The 21876-nt window shown below is 49.0% G+C and overlaps 1 protein-coding gene across 1 annotated transcript in view; it reads right to left on the reverse strand.

The window, feature by feature from the left end:
- Positions 1-382: 382 nt before the first annotated feature.
- selenon (selenoprotein N) overlaps positions 383-21876 on the reverse strand; it is a 53037-nt gene continuing 31543 nt past the window's right edge. Inside the window, exons 7-13 of the mRNA XM_072500893.1 lie at positions 21163-21244; positions 18556-18744; positions 18323-18428; positions 8712-8824; positions 6001-6102; positions 4488-4701; positions 383-2423 (exon numbers count right to left, since the gene is read on the reverse strand). Coding sequence (XP_072356994.1) covers positions 4531-4701; positions 6001-6102; positions 8712-8824; positions 18323-18428; positions 18556-18744; positions 21163-21244 — 763 coding nt within the window. The 3' untranslated portion in view covers positions 383-2423; positions 4488-4530. The remainder of the gene's footprint in view (positions 2424-4487; positions 4702-6000; positions 6103-8711; positions 8825-18322; positions 18429-18555; positions 18745-21162; positions 21245-21876) is intronic.

Here is a 21876-nt window from a genome sequence, read left to right on the forward strand (position 1 = left end):
CCCTGTACTGACTGCTTCCTCCCAGTCCCTCTCACCGTCACCCATCTATCTTCATTCTTCGGAGTAACTACATCCCTGAAGCTTCTATCTATGACCACCTCTGCCTCCTGAATGATCCGAAGTTGCTCCAGTTCCCTGACGTGGTTTTTGAGGAGCTGGAGATGGGGGGCACTTCCCACAGGTGAAATCAGCAGGGACAGTGACAGTGTACCTCACCTCAAACATTATGCAGGAGGAACATTGCACTGCCATCCCCTCTAAAACAAGAAGAAAGAAAGAGCTTACCTGATATTCACTCAACCCCTTAGGTTAGAGGTGGAAGGAAAGAGAAAACTTTGGATTTCTCTGCATATTGGCATTCAAATTCACTTCCAACACGCTGTAGTCTAAATTTTGCTTTAATGAAATCCTGATGGCTTTTCAAATTCATTACAAAAAAATACAAGCAGGACAATTAGGATCTTCATCCATGGATCAATGTATTTGAAAGAACAGGACAGCCTTGGTGGTTCCATTTCTACCAATTTTAATAGTTGTATGAAGCTGCACACAATTGTCTTGTGATCAGGCTATTGCTTCTAATTGATGCATGATAGAGCCCAAAAAGACTAAAATTAATTAAAGCTGTTAATTGGTAGAAATGTGCAAAGATCGCACATTCTCCCATGTTGGTGTGGGTTTCACCCCACAACCCAAAAGATGTGCAAGCTAGGTGGATTGGTCACGCTAAACTCCCCCTTAATTGGAAAAAATTAATTGGGTACTCTTAAAATTAAGTCAATATAATTTAAAATTCCTTGATTGCCAGAATCATGATAGGTGCCTGCAAAACACTGCCAGCATCCAATTTGTAGGCAGCAGAGGTACTTTACACCGTGACCAAATTCCTCTGGACACACTGGTGCTGGAGGGAACAAAAAACTGTCCGGGGACTGGCTACTGGTTGAGGCTGTGCTGTTCTTTTTTAACATGGTCAATACTTGCCCATGTTGGCACATTATGATAATTAACTGCTGAGGTGGAACCATGTAATTGCATAAATAGCAGCAGATGCAATTAGAAATCTATTCAAATCACCAAGCCTCACACATGCTAATCTGTTTTGGGACTTGGGTATACATTCAACTCCCGAGTTCCTAACCGTCTCTTCCTTTTGGGGCAATTTAATGTAAATCAAGGGAGGGGGGGGGAGGAGGAGAGAGAGGAGTAGTTTAGATTAGAGTAGGGGGGTCAATAAGTGTGGGACCTGTACGAGAGGTAAATGGCTTTTGCCCTATGTTTATGGTTTCATGTATATTGTTTATTTTGTTGTTGTTACTATACCAAAATTACTTCAATAAAATGTTTATTTAAAAAAAAAAAGAGGAGAAAAGAAAGAGAACCAGGAACCGGGCAATGTATGAAGATGGAGACAGTGAGGGTGGGTAGAGGCAATTTCTGACCTGCAATGAACGTAACATCAGGCTAAACCCAGTCCTTCCCCAGGCTTTGGGGTTGAGCCTTCACAAAATGCAGCCTTTTAGAAAATAAAACGCACCCTTGCCCACCCTCACCACTGCTCATTCACTGCACACAAGACTAGATTTTTCCCACCACGCACCATCTTAATACATGTTACCAGAAGCATAAAAATAGTGCTGATTGGAAAATCCAGGTACAAAAAGGTCAGAGCTATATACTACATGTTTAATCTGATTCCTTACTACGCTACTAAAGATATTGTGGAGTTGATAAAATAGAGCTTTAAATACAGAAATAAACCATAATACTTTGCATAGGTACAGCATGATGGTCAGATTTTAGCTGCAATGAGTACAAGATATTTGGTGCACATGTCAATAGCAACTTGCAGGCCACCTCCAAGGGCTTGCTGCATCTGCCTTAAAGAAAAAAGACAAACTAAAATGTTTGCATTTGTGCATGGTTATTCATCCGGTTCCAGACCAGCGATGTCTATCTTTCTCGTTCTTGCTTTCACACCCCACTTCAGCAGCTGGGTGTGTCAGGACTTAGCATATGTACGGAACCATACTGAGAATAAATGGATCAAATGTTTGCATTACTAAAGCACGCACACTTTCATCCTATGGCAGAATTCACAGCATTTCACAGCAGATTGGAATAAAGGACCTGACAGACACTGGCAACCAAGATGGCTACATGACTGAGACGATCACTTTTTTCCAAACATGAAACTGTCAAGCACGATGAAATAAAATATCTTCCCAATACAATCTGCAAGCACAAAATCTAGCAATGATTGATTCAATTGGAAGTTTGATGAGGGCCAGGATTCTCTGGCCCTGCCGGCTGAGCACCACCGCCCGTGAGTTTCCCAGTAACGAGGGGTGACTTCAAAAATTCCCATCGACAGCGGTGCGAGTAGAGAATCTTGCCATCAGCAAACAGCGTGCTGCCTCCCGCTGCAAAAAACAATATGTTTTTGGTTACAGTCTACAAGTAATTCTGAGACTCGAGTTGCAAATACAGTCAACTTGGAATGGATGACTTTTGGATTTACGGTTCTAAAAGTTCCTCCCCACTGGAGATTTTTTCATCTTACATCTGGGCCCATTGTAAACTCATTGGCAGACATTGATTATAATTGTCAACCACTCCATTTATCATTGTATCATGCGAGTACCAGGGTGGGAGTAGGTGAATACAAAGAACTTTAAGTCATTTTGTCTGGCAATTCCTTCGTTCCCAAGATATTGACTTTGTAAATCTTATTTCAAGATTGTGGGGGTCACCAATTCTTACCATTTGGGGCCATTCAATGCAAACCATTAACAAACAGCACAGGACAGTATTCAGCTCAACATGATTGAGCCAGCATTGCAAAAGAGCTATTCGCTGAGTCACATTCCTTCATTCGTCCCCATAACCCTGCTTATTTCCCCTTTTCAAATATGTATATAATTTCCTCTTGAAAGTTATTATTGAATCTGCTTCCACAGCCTTTTCCAGCAGCGCAAATTTCAGATCATAAAAATTTCCAGTGCAAAAACAAATCTAATTTCACCTCTGGTTCCTTGACCACTTATTATAACTGTGTCCTTTGGTAACACTCCTACCAGTGGGAACAGCTTCTTTAGACAATGCTGTTACAGGGTCAAAACGCAAAAGTTTTTCCGCAGCCAATTAACATTCTTGAGCACAGAGGCTCCGTTGTTTACCCACACACTCAGCTGAACCAGTTTCTGAGATTAAAAAGTTGCGGCTCTGCAAGTTTTCAAGCAGGTGTGCAGGATTGCAGAAACACACAGGAACCCTCTCCTAACCACGCAAGTCAATGTAACAGTTTATCACAGGAAATGGCTGAATGCTGTGAAATGTTTCTGGCATTGGGATGGGTGACCTGTTAAAAGGGACAGACCCTCCCCAAAAAATTCAGATTCGCTCCAGCAGACTTGTCCTTATTTCTAAATATCCCACGCACCATTTTCTTTTAAAAAATAGATAATATGATGGAGCTTACTAGCAGTTTTCTCACGAGGACGGAGATTTGGAAGAGCTTGAATAGAGATGTTCACGGTAAAGAGGTAAAATAGGGAGCAACCTACTCCCTAAATCTCTGAATTGATCATTTGAGGGCACAAATTTATGACCATCGTCAGAGATCGAGAAATATTTTCCGCTAGAGGGAGGTGTTCATTCAGGGATTGCCCGATAAGGAACAGAATCGCGAATACTTTTCGCAAATTAAGGGAGTGGACAAATGCCTCACTAAGAAAATTGTAATAGACTCGGAAAATGGGGCTAAGGGGTAGCTGTTTTCAGAGAACCCAGTGTCTCGACCGCTGTAGAACATCAATTCGCCACATATCTGAGGCTGATTAACCACATGAGGCAGGGGCAGCGCAGTGGTTAGCACTGCTGCCTCACGGCACCGAGGACCCGGGTTCGGATCCCAGTTCTGGGTCACTGTCCATGTGGGGTTTGTACATTCTCCCCGTGTCTACGTGGGTCTCACCCCTAAAACCCAAAGATGTGCAGGGTAGGTGAATTGGCCACGCTAAATTGCCCCTTAATTGGAAAAAAATGAATTGGGTACTCTATAATTTATTTTTTTTAAACACATGCACGAGTGTACTGAACAATACTGTTGAAAACGGAGGGAGAGAGGAAAACCTCTTCTTTGCTAACAATGACATGTTCCCAAAGCAAACTCGAAAATCATATTAGGTACAGCTCGAGAAACAGCAGGCATGGTTCAGGACTGTCACCGCCTCACCTCACCCCAACAATATCAACTGTTAAGCCACAATCATACTCGGGAGGATGTGGTGCAGTGGAGGAATATTTCAGCATATACCCACACCTCTCCTCGCATCACATGCTGTGCAAATAAAAGCCATTCCTCAGAGAAGGTTTTGACAAGCAGACATCATCCTCAGTGAGGCTTTGGGAAACACAGGCGCTTGTGTTCTCTGTGCAAAGTGCAGTGAAACAGTTTTAAAACCACGCAACAAAATGGTGGAAACCTGCAATGGAGGACCAGTTTCATTCAGCTGGGATTCCTGCTAGTTAGGATGGTATGAACCGTTTGGCCATTTCTAGCCCTTCCTTCAAAAACGTGATGTAGGCTGCAGCTGAAGGGTCCTCGAAATGTGACGAATGGGTGAAGAGACTCCTGTCCACCTCCTCGGGCTTCATTGAAGTGATATCCAGGAAGTAGTTGGCATTGATGTGGTGAATCTGCCAATGATAATCACAATTATCCAAATACAATTGGCCACAATATTGGGAATCTGAGCAGAAAGAGCGATCAAATCTGGAAACCACTTAAAAGCATGAACACCATTGGAAAATACCTCAGAGATGAGGCAGGTTTGGACAGCTAATTAAAGTCTGTTTTTTGTTCCTGATCATTAAAAGGAAGGGAAATTCGTGCTGGGGGGGTTACACATTGCATCGAATTTTGCAGCACAGAAATAGGACATGCAGCCCAATAGGTCTATGCCAACATTCATTATCCACACCAGCCTCCTCCAACCAGAGTTCATCTCACTCCATCAACATATCTTTATATTTCTTTCTCCCTAATGTACTTGCCTGAGCTTCACCTTATATGCATCTCTGCCATTCACCTCATGTGGTAGCCAGATCCATATTCTCACAACTCTCTGGGTGAATAAATTGCTCCTGCCTTCCTTTTGTTTAACAGTGACAACCTTATATTTATAGATCCTTAATTTGGGCTCAACCAAAAGTGGAAACATCCTCTTTCATGTATACCCAATTGAATCCTTTTGTTATTATAAAGACCTGTATCAGGTTACTTTTCAGTTTTCAGAAAAGGGCTTCAATCTGTTTCCTCTCCTCTTGCCCATTATGAAAGAAGGCTGTTAAATTCACCTGCCTAGGGCAGCATGGTGGGTGGTGCAGTGGTTAGCACTGCTACCTACGGCGCTGAGGACCCGGGTTCGAGCCCGGCCCTGGATCACTGTCTGTGTGGAGTTTGCACATTCTAAAAGTGTCTGCGTGGGTTTCGCCCCCACAACCCAAAGATGTGCAGGTTAGGTGGATTGGCCACGCTAAATTGCCCCTTAATTGGAAAAAAATTAATTGGGTATCCAAATTTATAAAAAAATATTCACCTGTTTAAGACTAGCCACAACATTAAGAATAGGCATCATTACTATGAGGCAGCAAAGCATAATGCATAAAGTTGACACCTTCAGTAAAGGAGGGGGAGAACACTGAAGAGGAAAGGTATCAATAACTGTGTACTTTCACGGATTTGATTTCTGAAAAGTGAGTTGGTTGTCACATGGCACTTTCAAAACGCTATAACTGAGTATCATGACAGGCAGATTTTACTTCATTTTACCTATGGTTAATGTGATCGCCACTCCAAGTGCAAGCTGCATAATGATCATAAAATCTGCAGGTTCTTTTTCAAAAAGGCATTGTAAAGAATTTTCTTCCGACAGATGTAATGGGATGCTAGGATCTAAACACTAAACAATGACCATGACAGATGACAAGACTTACCACTGTGCCATTTGGTAAAGCTATTATCATCTCAACAGGAAAGTTGTAGTGTTCTAAATGCAGGCTGGCTAACCTCGCGGTACCTTCATCTTCTTGATTCCTCTGAGAAGGATAAAAATGTCAAGTTCTTAAACCAGAAAAACATTTATTATCATTTGCGACAAGGTCCATCATAATACATAACACGCTCACCAACTTCAATCAAAAGAACAGATTTGCCCAATTATAAGCATCAAGGAAGTGAGCAGGAAAACCTCCCATCGACAGCACTGGGTTGAGATCTTATGAGTGTGTCAACACATTTGTACAAAGTTCCTCCTTTTTTTAAACAAAGCCATTTGTTCATGTTAAAGGAGACCTTCATTCAAATTGTGGATACTGGAATTTATCCAAGCACACCCGGGGTGCATTTGTTGTCACACAGCCACATGATATTGAGTGCAGGTCTTATTCGGTGGTCCTAGGGCACAGCAGGATGTAGTAACCTGCATTTCCTGAATCAGTTTGCAGCTCAATAAGGGAGCGGAGACATAAAGCAGAAAAGCCTGGCTTCTCCCTTTAGGGAAAGGAATGGAATGGAGGAGGGGTGTCAACTTGGACAACTCTCGCGCAACTGTTTAACCCCATGGTATGAAACAATAGGAATGGAACAATCACTTAAATTATAAATTATCACAGAAATGTGTTATTTCAACAGAATTTAGAGGAGGATTAAAAAAAAGGAGGGCAGCATGGTGGCGCAATGGTTAGCACTGCTGCCTCACGGTGCCGAGGTCCCAGATTCGATCCTGGCTCTGGGTCACTGCCCGTGTGGAGTTTGCACATTCTCCCCGTTTTTGCGTGGGTTTCGCCCCCACAACCCAAAGATGTGCAGGGTAGGTGGATTGGCCACGCTAAATTGCTCCTCAATTGGAAAAAAAATGAATTGGGTACTCTACCTTTATTTTTAAAAAAGGAGGCTGCATTACTGTGCAATATATTTTGTTCTCCTTACTAGCTAACTTCTAGTTTCAAACATTTAGAATTTCATTCCTTCAGAGATGCTCAGAGGCTTCCTGAGCTCAGAACTAAGAATCAGAAGATTTATTAGGTCAGCTTCAATTAAAGTGAATGTCAACTTCAACACGCCCAGAATTTGAAGTGCGGAATGGATGAAAACTAAAATGCGGAGTTCCTAATAACAGGCTGTAATGCACCGATCAGGTGCAGCAGCAAGATCACTGGGTGACAGAAGCCACACACAATCCCTCCCGAGTCTATCCACATTGAAGCTTTTCCTCTTCCCTACCTCATAACGGAGTGTACACAAGTCGCACAACCACTTCAGAGCACAGTGAAAAAAAACAATTCAATTGTGAACAGCTTCCAAAATCGCTGGATCATTTTCTGATTTATATTTGGATCCCATATATTGAACAGCCACTAGGGAAAATGACACAAATTCGCCCTCCAAAAATAAACTTGTTAATCCCTGATTTAACATTTCTATGTATTTAAAATATCATGAATTTTTGGTTCAGGAGGAGGCCACTCGGCCCATTGATGTCCACGGTGCTCGTCACTCGCTTCACCCAAGCTAGTTACCGTAAATACCAGTTTCCATCCTCCTCCTTCATCGCCTTCAATACATGCTTTGTTAATTCATTTAATATCTATAAGTCTAATGTGCAGCGTAGGTAGATTGGCCATGCTAAATTGCCCCTTAATTGGGAAAATAAATAAATAAATTGGATAGTCGAAAGATTTTATGAAAAAAAATAAGGAAAATGCTCTGGATGCTGGAATCTGAAACAAGGGGCGAAATTCTCCGGTATCGGCGCGATGTCCGTCGACTGGCACCCAAAACGGCGCAAATCAGTCGGGCATCGTGCCGCCCCAAAGGTGCGGAATGCTCCGCATCTTGGGGGGGCTGAGCCCCAACCTTAAGGGGCTAGGCCCGCGCCGGACGAATTTCCGCCCCGCCAGCTGGCGGAAAAGGTCTTTGGTGCACCGCCAGCTGGCGCGGAAATGACATCTCCAGGCGGCGCATGCGCGGGAGCGTTAGCGGCTGCTGACGGCATTCCCGCGCATGCGCAGTGGAGGGAGTCTCTTCCGCCTCCGCCATGGTGGAGACCGTGGCGAAGGCGGAAGGAAAAGAGTGCACCCACGGCACAGGCCTGCCCGCAGATCGGTGGGCCCCGATCGCGGGCCAGGCCACCGAGGGGGCACCCCCCGGGGCCAGATCGCCCCATGCCCCCCCCAGGACCCCGGAGCCGGCCCGCGCCGCCTTTTCCCGCCGGTAAGGTAGGTGGTTTAATCTACGCCGGCGGGAGAGGCATTTTAGCGGCGGGACTTCAGCCCATTCGGGCCGGAGAATTGCGGGGGGGGGGGCCACCAACCGGCGCGGCGCGATTCCCGCCCCCGCCGAATATCCGGTGCCGGAGAATTCGGCAACCGGCGGGGGCGAGATTCATGCCAGCCCCCGGCGATTCTCCGACCCGGCGGGGGGTCGGAGAATCTCGTCCATGATCAGAGGAAGCTGGGAAAACTCAGCAGGTCTTCGTCAGACGAGGGGTCCATGACTCGAAATATTAACTCTGTTTCTCTCCGGAGAGGTGTCAGCAAACCTGCTGAGTTTTTCCCAGCTTCCTCTGCTCTTGGCTACCTTGCTCATGTTGATTTGCTGATTGACTACCATCAGTTACATCCATTAAACACTGTTGATGATTTACCTGAAGATCCTCCAGTTCTTTGACCAGGGACCAGCTGCTGACGAAACTCTCATTCAGCAGAGAGAGGACGGGCGAACTCTCGAGAACAGTTTCCCGCAGAGTCCGCCCTGACCCTGCATAAACAGAAGGAAATAACAGAGAATGCGTCAGTAAGGATAAAGATCGCTTTGCACTCAGTAAAATGACACTGAAATCCCACCCGAGATATCCCGTGCCACTGTGACAAAGTCCGCCCATTCCCCCCGCAGACACCGGAGAGGCGGCAAAAAAGATTTACAAAGGATGATCCCACAACTGCGAGGTTACACCCGATAGGAAAAGGATGAAAAGTCAGGGTCTCTTTTCTCTTAAAAAGAGTGACGGTTGAGGGATGACCAAAAACAGATCTTTAAAATGGTGAAAGGTTTTGATAGAGTGGACACAGAGGGATTGTTTCCTCCAGTAGTGAAGAGCAGTCCTTGAGGCCATCAATATAAAAAAGTCACCAATATATCCAATGGGGAATTCAGAAGAAATTCTTTACCCAGAGAGTGTTGAGAATGTGGAACTGGTGACCACAGGAGTGGTTGAGGTGAATAGTAGTGCTGTATTTAAGGGGTCGCCATATAACTATATGAAGGATAAACACATTGGTTTGGCACGGTAACACAGTGGTTAGCACTGTTGCTTCACAGCAGCAGGGAACCCGGGTTCAATTCCCGGCTTGGATCACTGTCTGTGCGGAGTCTGCACGTTCTCCTCGTTTCTGTGTGGGTTTTATCGGGGTGCTCCAGTTTCCTCCTACGAGTCCCGAAAGATGTGCTTGTTAGGTGAATTGGACATTCAGGAAGACTTCCGGTTGCGGCTATGCGGAGCTAAGTCGCACATTCGGCGGCTCCCACAAAAACTGACTTTTGGGCTCTTTTCAGGGCCCCCAACAGCACATTTTTGACTTTTCCCGGTGTGGGAAGGAGTTTATAACAGCTCCCCGTCAGTATATGGCTTCTACTAGGAGCGGGGCGACAAAAAAAGGTGGTGGTGGACCCGAAGAAGGTGCGAGGGAAGAAGAACAAAATGGCAGCGGGCGGAGACCAGGCAGCGTGGATGCTGTGGGCGGAGGAGCAGCAGGAGGGTATCCAGCGCTGCTTCAGAGAGATTAAAGCGGACCTGCTCGAGTCGATGACGGCTTCTATTGATAAGCTGCTGGAGACACAGACGGCCCAGGGGGGTGGCGATCCGCGAGGCTCGACAAAAGATCTCTGACAAGGGAAAAAGAGCCCCTCCCCGTGGGGGGGGCAAAAGGGACCCCCTCCCTGGGGGGGTGGCCAAAGGGACCCCTACCCTGGAGGGGGGTGGCCAAAGGGACCCCTTCACTGGGCGGGGGGGGGGGGGGGGGGGGCAAAGGGACCCCTTCCCTGGGGGTGGGGGGGGGTGGCCAAAGGGACCCCTTCCCTGGGGGGGGGAGATGGCCAAAGGGACCCCTTCCCTTGGGGGGGGGGGGCAAAGGGACCCCTTCCCTGGAAGGGGGGGGGCGCGTTGTGGCCAAAGGGACTCCTACCCTTGGGGGGGGTGGTGGCCAAAGGGACCCAATACCCTGGGGGGTGGCCAAAGGGACCCCTACCCTGGGGGGTGTGGCCAAAAAAAAAAAGATCTCTGACAATGAGGACGAGATCATGGGCTTGGCGGTAAAGGTGGAGGCGCTCCACAAGAAATGGCAGGAGCTGTTCGAGGAGGTGGAGAATCGGTCGAGGCGGAAGAATCTGCGGATTCTGGGCCTCCCGGAGGGGCTGGACGTGGGGGGCCTATGTGGTCACCATGTTGAACTCGCTGATGGGAGCGGGGTCCTTCCAGGGGCCCCTGGAGCTGGAAGGGGCCCATAGAGTGCTGGCGAGGAGGCCCAAGGCTAATGAGCCTCCGCGGGCGGTGCTGGTGAGGTTCCATCGGTTCGTCGATCGGGAGTGTGTGCTCAGGTGGGCCAAGAAGGAGAGTAGCAGCAGGTGGGAGAACGCGGAGGTTCGGATATACCAGGACTGGACTGCGGAGGTGGCGAAGAGGAGGGCCGGGTACAATCGAGCGAAGGCGGTGCTGCACAGGAAGGGGGTGAAGTTTGGCATGTTGCAGCCGGCGCGACTGTGGGTCACCTACAAGGACCGGCACCATTATTTTGAGTCTCCGGAGGTGGTGTGGGCCTTTGTTCAGGCCGAGAAGTTGGACACAAATTGAGGATCAGGTTGGGCGATTGGGGACTGCGGTTGATATGTTATGTTTACTCTTTTTTCGAGGGGGTTGTATTGCTTCGGGTTTCTTCTTTGTCTCTGTGTTTTTCTCTTTCGGGTCGGTGAGGGTGGTTGGGGCGGGTTGAGCACTGTTTTGGTTGTGCTGGTCGGGGGGGGGCTCTTATGGGGGGTAGGTGGGCGGAGCAGGGGTGGTGGACGGCGGTGGGGTGGGGCTCCGCGGGGGAGGGGGAGGCCCGAGTCGGGGGTGAGGGGACCGGGCCTGTAAAAGGAGCTGCGTCAGAGGTGGCGAGGCCTGGTAGGTAGAAAGCGCAGGTTTTTTCCCGTACTGAAGACTGGAGGGGCCGGGGCCGGGGCAGGGAAGTGAGGGTTGTTTCCCGCGCTTAGAATGGAAGGAGGACGGGGAGAGCCTATGGACGGGGAACAGGAGAGGAGGGTGTGTCACACAAGGAGTCGAAGGAGAGGCGGGAGTGGCCGGGGTCAGCAAGAGTCAGCTGACTTGCGGAAGTGCAATGGGGGGAGTAAATCAGCTAGGGTGGGTCCTAGCCCGGGGGGGGGGGGGGGGGGGGGTGGGGGAGTCGAGTTGCTGCTGCTATGGTCAAGGAGGAGCTGGAGCGAGCGGGGGTCAAGACGGGGGTATGCCGCTGTGGGGAGCGAGCCGGGTGTGGGGTGCGGGCGCGTGGCTGGCTGAGGAGGGGTCATGGCTAGTCGCCGGGGGAGGGAGGCGGGTAGCCCCCTGATCCAGCTGATAACCTGGAATGTAAGGGGACTGAATGGGCCGATTAAGAGGGCCTGCGTGTTCGCGCACCTGAAGGGGCTCAAGGCAGATGTGGTTATGCTCCAGGAGACACGCCTGAGGGTGGCAGACCAGGTAAGATTCAGGAAAGGGTGGGTAGGTCAGGTGTTTCACTCGGGGCTGGATGCCAGAAATCGAGGGGTGGCGATCTTGGTGGGAAAGAAGGTGTCATTCGAGGCGTCGAGCATTGTGGCAGATAATGGCGGTAGGTACATAATGGTAAGTGGTAAGTTGCAGGGAGAGAGGGTGGTACTGGTCAATGTGTATGCCCCGAACTGGGACGATGCGGGTTTTATGCAGCGTATGTTGGGTCGGATCCCAGACTTGGAAGTGGGGGGGCCTGATAATGGGGGGGAGACTTTAACACGGTGTTGGATCCTGCACTGGATCGCTCCAGGTCTAGGACGGGTAGGAAGCCGGCGGCGGCTAGAGGGCTGAAGGGTTTTATGGACCAGATGAGAGGGGTGGACCCTTTGGGAGGGGTGGACCCTTGGATATTTGCAAGGCCGGGGGCTAGGGATTTTTCATTCTTCTCACATGTCCACAAGGCCTATTCCCGAATCGGCTTTTTCACTTTGAGAGGGCGCTGACAGCGAGAGTAGAGGATACAGAGTATTCGGCAATAGCCATTTCGGACCATGCCCTGCATTGGGTGGACTTGGAGATGGGGGAGGAGAGGGACCAGCGCCCGCTGTGGCGCTTGGAGGTGGGGCTGTTGGCGGACGAGGAGGTGAGCGAGCGGGTCCGAGGAAGTATAGAGAGGTACTTGGAGACCAACGACAACCGGGAGGTCCGAGTGGGGATGGTATGGGTGGCGCTGAAGGCGGTGGTGAGGGGAGAGCTGATCTCCATTAGGGCCCACAAGGAGTGCAGGGAGCGGGGGGGAGAGGGAGAGGGTGTGGGGGAGATGGTGAGGGTAGACAGGAGGTATGCGGAGGAGCCCGAGGAAGGATTGTTGAGGAAGAGGCGCAGCCTCCAGGCCGAATTCGACCTGGTGACCACCAGGAAGGCGGTGGTGCAGTGGAGGAAGGCCCAGGAGTTTGGGGAAGGTCTACGAGTTTGGGGAAAAGGCAAGACGGATGCTGGCGCATCAGCTTCGGAAGCGGGACGCAGCTAGGGAGATCGGGGGAGTTAAGGACAGGGGAGGGAGTGTGGTGCGGAGTGGGGTTGTCATCAATGGGGTCTTCAGGGACTTTTACGAGGAATTGAACCGATCCGAGCCCCCACGGGAGGAGGGAGGGATGGGCCGCTTCCTGGACCAATTGAGGTTTCCAAAGGTGGAAGAGGGACTGGTGGTGGGATTGGGGGCCCCGATTGGGCTGGAGGAGCTGATCAAAGGGATAGGAGGCATGCAGGCGGGGAAGGCACCGGGGCCGGACGGTTTCTCGGTCGAATTCGATAAAAAATATATGGACCTGTTGGGCCCGCTGTTAGTCAGGACCCTCAATGAGGCAAGGGAGGGGGGGAGCTTTGCCCCCAACGATGTCCCAGGCACTGATGTCCTTGATCCTGAAGCGGGACAAGGATCCCTTGCAATGTGGGTCTTACAGACCGATTTCCTTGCTAAATGTAGATGCCAAGGTGCTGGCGAAGGTCTTAGCCATGAGGATTGAGGATTGTGTGCCGCAGATCATCCATGAAGACCAGACGGGGTTTGTGAAGGGGAGGCAGTTGAACGCGAATGTGCGGAGGCTTTTGAATGTTATCATGATGCCGGCGAGGGAGGGGGAGGCGGAGATAGTGGTGGCGATGGACGCTGAGAAAGCCTTCGATAGGGAAAAGTGGGGGTGCTGAAGAGGTTCGGGTTTGGGGAGGGGTTTGTCAGGTGGGTTAGGCTGTTGTACGAGGTCCCGATGGCGAGTGTGGCCACACACAGGCGGGGTCCGAGTACTTTCGGTTGCACCGAGGGACGAGACAGGGGTCCCCCCGGTCCCCCCTGCTCTTTGCACTGGCGATTGAACCCCTGGCTATGGCACTGAGGGAGTCGAGGAACTGGAGGGGGTTGGTGCGGGGTGGAGGGGAGCATAGGGTATCACTTTATGCCGACGACCTGCTGCTGTATGTGGCGGACCCGGTGAGGGGAATGGCGGAGGTAATGAAGATTCTTAGGGAATTCGGGGACTTTTCGGGGTACAAGCTCAACATGGGGAAGAGCGAGCTGTTCGTAGTTCATCCAGGGGACCAGGAGAGGGGGATTGGCGAGCTCCCACTAAAGAGGGCGGAGAGGAGCTTCAGGTATTTGGGGGTCCAGGTGGCCAGGAGCTGGGGGGCCCTGCATAGGCTTAATTTTACAAGACTGGTGGAGCAAATGGAGGAGGAGTTCAAGAGGTGGGACGCGTTGCCGCTGTCCCTGGCGGGTAGGGTGCAGTCAATCAAAATGACGGTGCTCCCAAGGTTTTTGTTCCTGTTCCAATGCCTCCCCGTGTTTATCCTGAAGGCTTTTTTCAGGCGGGATAACAGGAGTATAATGGGGTTTGTGTGGGCGCCAGGGACTCCGAGGGTGAGAAGGGTGTTCCTGGAGCAGAGTAGAGATAGGGGGGGGACTGGTGCTGCCCAACCTTTGTGGGCACTACTGGGCCGCCAATGCGACGATGGTGCGCAAGTGGGTGATGAAGGGGGAGGGGGCTGCATGGAAGCGGCTGGAGACGGCGTCTTGTGTGGGTACGAGTCTGGGGGCGCTGGCAACGGCGCCGCTGCCGCTCCCTCCAAGGAGGTATACCACGATCCCGGTGGTGGCGGCTGCCTTCAAAATTTGGGGGCAGTGGAGACGGCACAGGGGGGAAGTTGGGGCCTTGGCATGGACCCCAATACGGGGGAACCACCGGTTCACCCCAGGAAGAACAGGTGGAGGGTTTTCGGGGTGGCACAGGGCAGGGATAAGTAAGTTGGGGGACATGTTTGTGGATGGGAGGTTCGCGAGCCTGGGTGAGCTGGAGGAGAAGTACGGGCTCCCCTCGGGGAGCACCTCCAGGTACTTACAGGTAAGGGCGTTTGCCAAGCGGCAGGTGGTGGAATTCCCGCGGCTACTGCCACACACAGTACAGGACAGGGTGCTCTCGGGGGGGTGGGTGGGAGTGGGGAAGATTTCGGAAACTTACCAGGTGATGCAGGAGGAGGAGGAGGCCTCGGTGGTGGAGGTAAAAGTTAAGTGGGAGGAGGAGTTGGGAGCTGAGATTGAGGAAGGGACGTGGGCAGATGCCCTGGGGAGGGTGAACTCTTCCTCATCGTGCACGAGGCTCAACCTCATACAGTTTAAGGTGCTGCACAGGGCACACATGACCTGGACAAGGATGAGCCGGTTTTTTGGGGGTGAGGACAGGTGTGTTAGGTGCTCAGGGAGCCCAGCAAATCACACCCATATGTTCTGGGCATGCCCAGCGCTGGAGGAATTTTGGAAGGGCGTAGCGAGGACGGTGTCGAGGGTGGTAGGATCCAGGGTCAAACCGGGCTGGGGGCTCGCAATATTTGGGGGTGGCAGAGGAGCCGGGAGTGCAGGAGGCGAAAGAGGCCGGAATTCTGGTCTTTGCGTCCCTGGTAGCCCGGCGAAGGATTCTTCTTCAGTGGAAGGATGCGAGGCCCCCAAGCGTGGAATCCTGGATCAGCGATATGGCGGGGTTTATTAAATTGGAGAGGGTGAAATTCGCCTTGAGAGGGTGGGTACAAGGGTTCTTTAACCGTTCTTAGACTTCCTGTCAGAACGATAGACATTGGTCAATGGCAGCAGCAGCTTCGGGGGGGGGGGGGGGGGGGGGGGGTACTTTATTATTGTTTTTGTTATTTACACTGAGGGGGTGTATGTACCTGTGTTAAGTCGGGGTGTTAATGTTAATTTATTATTAATGTACAAGGGGGGAGTGGGGTATGGAGGGTTGCTTTTCTGGACTGTGTTTTGTACATAACCCTGTTGGGTTCTTTTTTTTCTCATTTTGTTATTGATATTTTATGAAAACGTTTAATAAAAATTATTTTTTAAAAAAAATAAGAATTGGACATTCTGAATTCTCCTTCAGTGTACCCCAACAGGCACCGGAATGTGGTGACTTGGGGATTTTCACAGTAGCTTCATTGCAGTGTTAATGTAAGCCTACTTGTGACAATAATAAAGATTGTTATTAATATGTTAGTCTGTGGAATTATCTTCCCCAGACAGCAGTGAGGCTGGGTCATTGAATTTATTGAAGACGAGTTAGACAGATTTTTGATGTACAAGACTGGCGGGGGGGGGGAAGAGGGAGACAGGAGAGAGTGTAGGTGAGTCTACAACTAAATCAGCCAGGATCTTATTGAATAGTAATGCTAGCTTAAGGGCCGAATGACCTACTCCTAGTCCCAAGTCCGATGGGAAAAGGGAACAGAGGGGTATGTGCTAAAGTTCAATGAGAAAGGGTGTGAGGAGGCTCATGAGGAGCACAAAAGGCAGCCTGGCCTGGTCGGGCTAAATGGCCTGTTTCCGTGCTGTAAATATTTTACCAGAACCCTTGCCATACCCATTTCCGAGCTACAGCTACACAAGTAACATTTCTCGACCTCTTTTAGTTTTCTGGATCATGCAAACACCTAAAAACTAAGATGAGGAGCAGAAATTCTGCTCTCTTCATTACTTGGAGATGTATCATCTTGAACCAACGTCACTGCCCTGCCACTCTCACTCATTCCCAATGGGAAAATCATTGCTGGTATCTCTGCCCAATAGCAATGCAGAAATATGACCAAGGCACCAACTGCAACGGTTCAAGATAGTTCACTACCCTCATGCCCTCTCATTTTTTTTTTAAACCTCGAGAGTACCCAATTTTTTTCCCCAATTAAGGGGCAATTTAGTGTGGCCAATCCACCTATCCTGCACATTTTTGGGATTTGTCGGTGGGACCCACGCTGACACGGGGAGAAGTGCAAAATCCACACATCTGAATTTATTGAAGACGGGTTAGACAGATTTTTGATGTACAAGACTGGCGGGGGGCGGGGGGAAGAGGGAGACAGGAGAGAGTGTAGGTGAGTCTACAACTAAATCAGCCATGATCTTATTGAATAGTAATGCTAGCTTGAGGAGCCGAATGACCTACTCCTAGTCCCAAGTCCGATGGGAAAAGGGAACAGAGGGGTATGTGGTAAAGTTCGATGAGAAAGGGGCCAGGATCGAACCAGGGTCCTCGGCATTGTGAGGCAGCAATGCTAACCACTGTGCCACCGGGCTGTCGCCCTCTTTCATTTATTTATTTATAAAATACATTTTGAGTACCCAATTCATTTTTTCCAATTAAGGGCCAATTTAGCGTGGCCAATCCACCTAGCCTGCCATCTTTTGGTTGTGTGGGCGAAACCCATGCAAACACGGGGAGAATGTGCAAACTCCACACGGACAGTGACCCATAGCGGGGATCGAACCTGGGACCTTGGCGCCATGAGGCAGCAGTGCTAACCACTGCGCCACCGTGCTACCCTCTCTCATTTATTTTTTGTAGCACAGAGGTGATTTGCTTAAGTGTGTGGGTCCTTTAAATAAAATGTTGGCAGCACGGTGACGCAGTGGTTAGCACTGCTGCCTCACGGCGCCGAGGTCCCAGGTTCGATTCCGGCTCTGGGTCACTGTCCGTGTGGAGTTTGCACATTCTCCCCGTGTTTGCGTGGGTTTCACCCCCACAACCCAAAGATGGCAGGCTAGGTGGATTGGCCACGCTAAATTGCCCCTTAATTGAAAAAAATGAAGTGGGTACTCTAAATCAGGCATTGTCAAACTCGGGTACGCGACCCGCATGTGGGTCGCAGGGCGGGTGTCGGGAGGGTCGCGGAGCTCCCGATCGCGCAAATCTGTGTGCAACAGCCGCAGCAGCCGGCTGTTAATAACGCCGGCTGCAAGCTGCCTTCAAAATGGCAAAACTATGCGCATGCACGCCGATGATCGGGCACGCATGCGCAGTGCAGCCGCTTTTTTTTTTAAATGGTCGCAGCTTTTTGTTTTACAAGTTCGAGGGGGTTTTAGACATTTTATTCATTTATTTTATTCATTTAATTTTTTCTTTTACAAGTTGGGGGAGGGGATTAATTTGATAAAATTTTACAGGAAAAAATGCAGAACTTTGGACAGATGGAGACTCCATACTTTCCTACACCAGAAGGCTTCACCTTCATCCAACAAGTTCCATTGGAGGAGCGTGTACGAGGGCCAAAGGGACCCAAAACCATTTCCTCCATTTTTGTCAGCAGCAAACAAGGTAAGAGAAAATGCTGGGTCGCGCAGGTCGGCCGGCGTGGGTTGCGAAGGTCGGCTAGGTTGGATCCCAAAGGTTGGCCGGTTGGTAAAAATGGGTCCCCGGAAAAAAAGTTTGAAGAACACTGCTCTAAATTTGTAAAAAAAAACAAAAAAAAAAAACAAAAAAAAATGTTTGCGCAGCCATGGCACATGCAGTAACTTAAAGGGATCGAATCATTCGTGGCCTGGGTGGGAACCTCTGGGTTTCTGCACAGCTTAGAGCTAGGGATCAGCGTGTACCACCACCTTGCCCAGGGCAACTTGGAACAAGCAATAAATACCACTGGCGCCCAGAGGCTGAGAATGAATCATTTCTTAAAAGATAGAGAGATTGAAAGGCAAGACTCACCTCAGCAAGACTGATCGTCGAGTGCACCCCAAAGTAATATTGAATGCACAAGTTTATCTTCCATCTTTGCACGGTCAAAAGCTTCAGTAAAAGGAAGATACGACACCTTGGAAAAAAAAAGATTCTGTTCAGTCTTAGTGCTGTTTTGCCTGGCAGCCGAATCGCCAATGCACAGGAAACAGCAGACAACGGTTTAAAAGTATTGAGTCACTTCAATTTCATTTTCTAGTTACCTTCTTAAATGGATACATAGTTGTCTCCAGCCTGTTGACAGCCTCTTCAAAACTGATTTCTGACTGCCAGACAATCTCCTCGAAAATAAATTGAATGGGTTCCCCTGAAGCATCTGCACCGTCAATCACATTACCATTCTCATCGACGATAATGTTCGGAATAGAGGGGCCCGAGGCCCTGAGCTCCATCTGCATCACAGACAGATGGACAGGCACTTAGGGGGAAAAAAAACAGCACAGGCCACAGCAGGGCAAAGGCAGCCATCTGAGAGAACACAACACCACTCTTCATTGCTTCAAAGCTGCTCTGTTTCCCTTCCAGCCTGCTGCTGCTGACATTCAAATCACGATCTGATCAATTCTCACTCTTCGCCAGATTTCTGAACTCGCTTCAAAACCCACACTCTCCAAAGTGAGCCAAGTTACAATAGAGTTTACTGCACTGAATTCTGCTTGTATTAAGCAGGATGCAGTACTATTAATCAGGTTTCTGCTGAGAATGCCGACCACTGTTGTGTGACATTCAGCAGACTATGACTTGGCCACTCTCTCACTGGAGGAGTGTCAGGAAAATTGAAGAGAGAGAGGGGTCGCAGTGCCTCAGTAATCATTCCCCTTCCGAAAGGCGTAGAGGATAACCAGCACTGCTCAGACACTCCGTCACAGGAAAGGCTTCCTGCATTCTCTCTAGTGAAACTACAAAGCTGTCCTTTAATAAAGAGGATTAAGATTTTGTTCCACAAGCAGATGTAGTGTTCTCCCCGACACGTCATTGACCATGTTTGGTTAAAGCTGAATCCCTATCTTCCTGGTAACAGCTGTTTTTTATCTGAATGCTAAGAATAGGGTTTAAGATATTCTTTTTACAGTATTCTTTACAATATTCTTTTTACAGTATTCTTTACAATATTCTTTTCACAGTAACGTCATTGCAGTACTAATGTAAGCCTACTTGTGACAATAATAAAGATTATTATAAAAAACATTTCCAATTAAGGGGCAATTTAGCGTGGCCAATCCACCTACCCTGCGCATCTTTGGGTTGTGGGGGCGAAACCCATGCAGACACGGGGAGAATGTGCAAACTCCACACAGACAGTGACCCGGGGCCGGGATCGAACCCGGGTCCTCAGCGCCATTGGTTTAAAATATTCTTGAGTTATTTTATTTCATGAACAGGGGAAAATTCACGATTAGGCACCTGTCTTAAATTAAGAACAACAATTCTTCTTTTTAAAATTTAGTGTACCCAATTAATTTTTTCCAATTAAGGGGCAATTTAGCGTGGCCAATCCATCTACCCTGCACATCTTTGGGTTCTGGGGGCGAAACCCACGCAAACACAGAGAGAATGTGCAAACTCCACACGGACAGTGACCGCGTGCTGGGATTTCAAACCCAGGTCCTCGGCGCCGCAGTCCCAGTGCTAACCATTCCGCCACATGCCGTTCTTGCCTTTATCAATCGTGACATAGACCATAAGAGCAGGGAGGTTATGTTTGGTTAGGCCACAGCTGGAATACTGTGTTCAGTTCTGGTCACCGCACTATCGGAAGGATGTGAGTGCACTAGAGAAGGTGCAGAGGAGATTCACCAGGACGTTGCCTGGGATGGAACCTCTGAACTGTGAAGAGAGGCTGGATAAGCACGGGTTGTTTTCTTTGGAGCAGAAAAGGCCGAGAGGGGACCTGATTGAGGTTTAAAAGATTATAAGGGGTGTGGACGGTGTGGTTAGGAAGCAGCTGTTCCCCTTATTTGGAGGGTCAATAACCAGGGGGCATGATTTTAAGGTGAAAGACAGGAGGTTTAGAGGGGATTTGAGAAAAAATCTTTTCACCCAAAGTGTTGGGAATCTGTAATGCACTGCCTGGGAGGGTAGTTGAGGCAGGAAATCTCACAATCTTATAAAGTACTTGGATGAGCACATGAAATGCCATAACATTCAAGGCTGTGGGCCAAGTGTTGGGTGGGAAGTGGGATTAGTGTCGGTTTAGCGTAATTTTGTTGGTGCTGGCTTTGTAATGATATGCAATAACAGTGCATATGACAGATGTATATAGCCTCTGGCCATTAAGTGTCATGCAAGAGGAACAGCACACTGGAACCAGACAAAAAAAGTCTTGATCAGAGTTCCAGAAGCTGTTAGTAGGATGGTTAGAAGCTCCACAGTTTGGTTAGCAATAGTTTAGTGTACCCACAGTTTATTCAACATTAAATAACTATTCTTGAACTAGATGTTCTGTCGTACACTGATTAATGTATTACATTGTACACGGACATAACAGGCTTGATGGGCCAAAGGGCCTCTTTTGTACTGTATGATTCTATGAAATCTTTCTTGGATGATGCGGAAAGCTACAGAAGCATAGGTGGCACATTGATGCAGTGGTTAGCACTGCTGCTTCACAGTGTCAAGGACCAGGGTTTGATCCCAGCCGTGTGATCACTATCCGTGTGGAGTTTGCACATTCTCCCCGTGTCTGTGTGGGTCTCATGCCCACAATCCAAAGATGTGCAGGGTAGGTGAATTAGCCACGCTAAATTGCCCCTTAGATTGGAAAAAAAGAATTGGGTATTATGAAAAAAAGCTACAAGAGCAAAACAAACCTGTGGCAAGTAGCCGATGTCCACCTCCATGTTGCCAGTTTCTCCTGCTCCATACAGCCACTCCATGTCCACATTCAGAGACCTGGCACAGATTATATATACACACAAGTTATTAATGGGTCACCAGCCTTTCTGGAGATATTTAAAGCTGTACAGTTGTTGGGGGCTGGAATTTCAATATACAAAGCTTGCAGAGAGTCATCAGACACGCAAGCGACCCTTGTTGGGTACAACTGGATAAGCTCTGGAGCCCAACTGCTAACGTTTATTAAATCATTATCATTAAATCGTTGTGCAATTAAATACCTAGAGCATGAATAAAGAGAGACTGCTGGGACACTGTGGGTTAGTAGGGAGAAGGTAGCCATTCTGTAAATAAACCTATTACCTAGAAAAAGATTGGCTTTTTGTTTCATTCTTCACCATCTGGCTTGGGATCCATTTAACACCAAATGTGTGCAACCATCAAGGAATTCAACCAGCGAAGGCCTCACAGCTGATTTGCTCTTCAATCGACCAAACACTTGCCTAATATCTGGATGGAACCCTGGCTGATTTCTCCCCCCCCCCCCAGTTCAGAGAATTAAATCCAACTACAGCATCCTAACCCTCCCCTAAACCTTGGCTCAGATCATCAAACTCAACAGGAGACTGGGGCTGAAACTGTACAGCTACAGGGATTAAAATCTCCTCTTGGACTGAACCCTCGTAATG

The sequence above is a fragment of the Scyliorhinus torazame genome, chromosome 1 (assembly GCF_047496885.1).
Source record: "Scyliorhinus torazame isolate Kashiwa2021f chromosome 1, sScyTor2.1, whole genome shotgun sequence".
NCBI classification, from domain to species: Eukaryota; Metazoa; Chordata; class Chondrichthyes; order Carcharhiniformes; family Scyliorhinidae; genus Scyliorhinus; species Scyliorhinus torazame.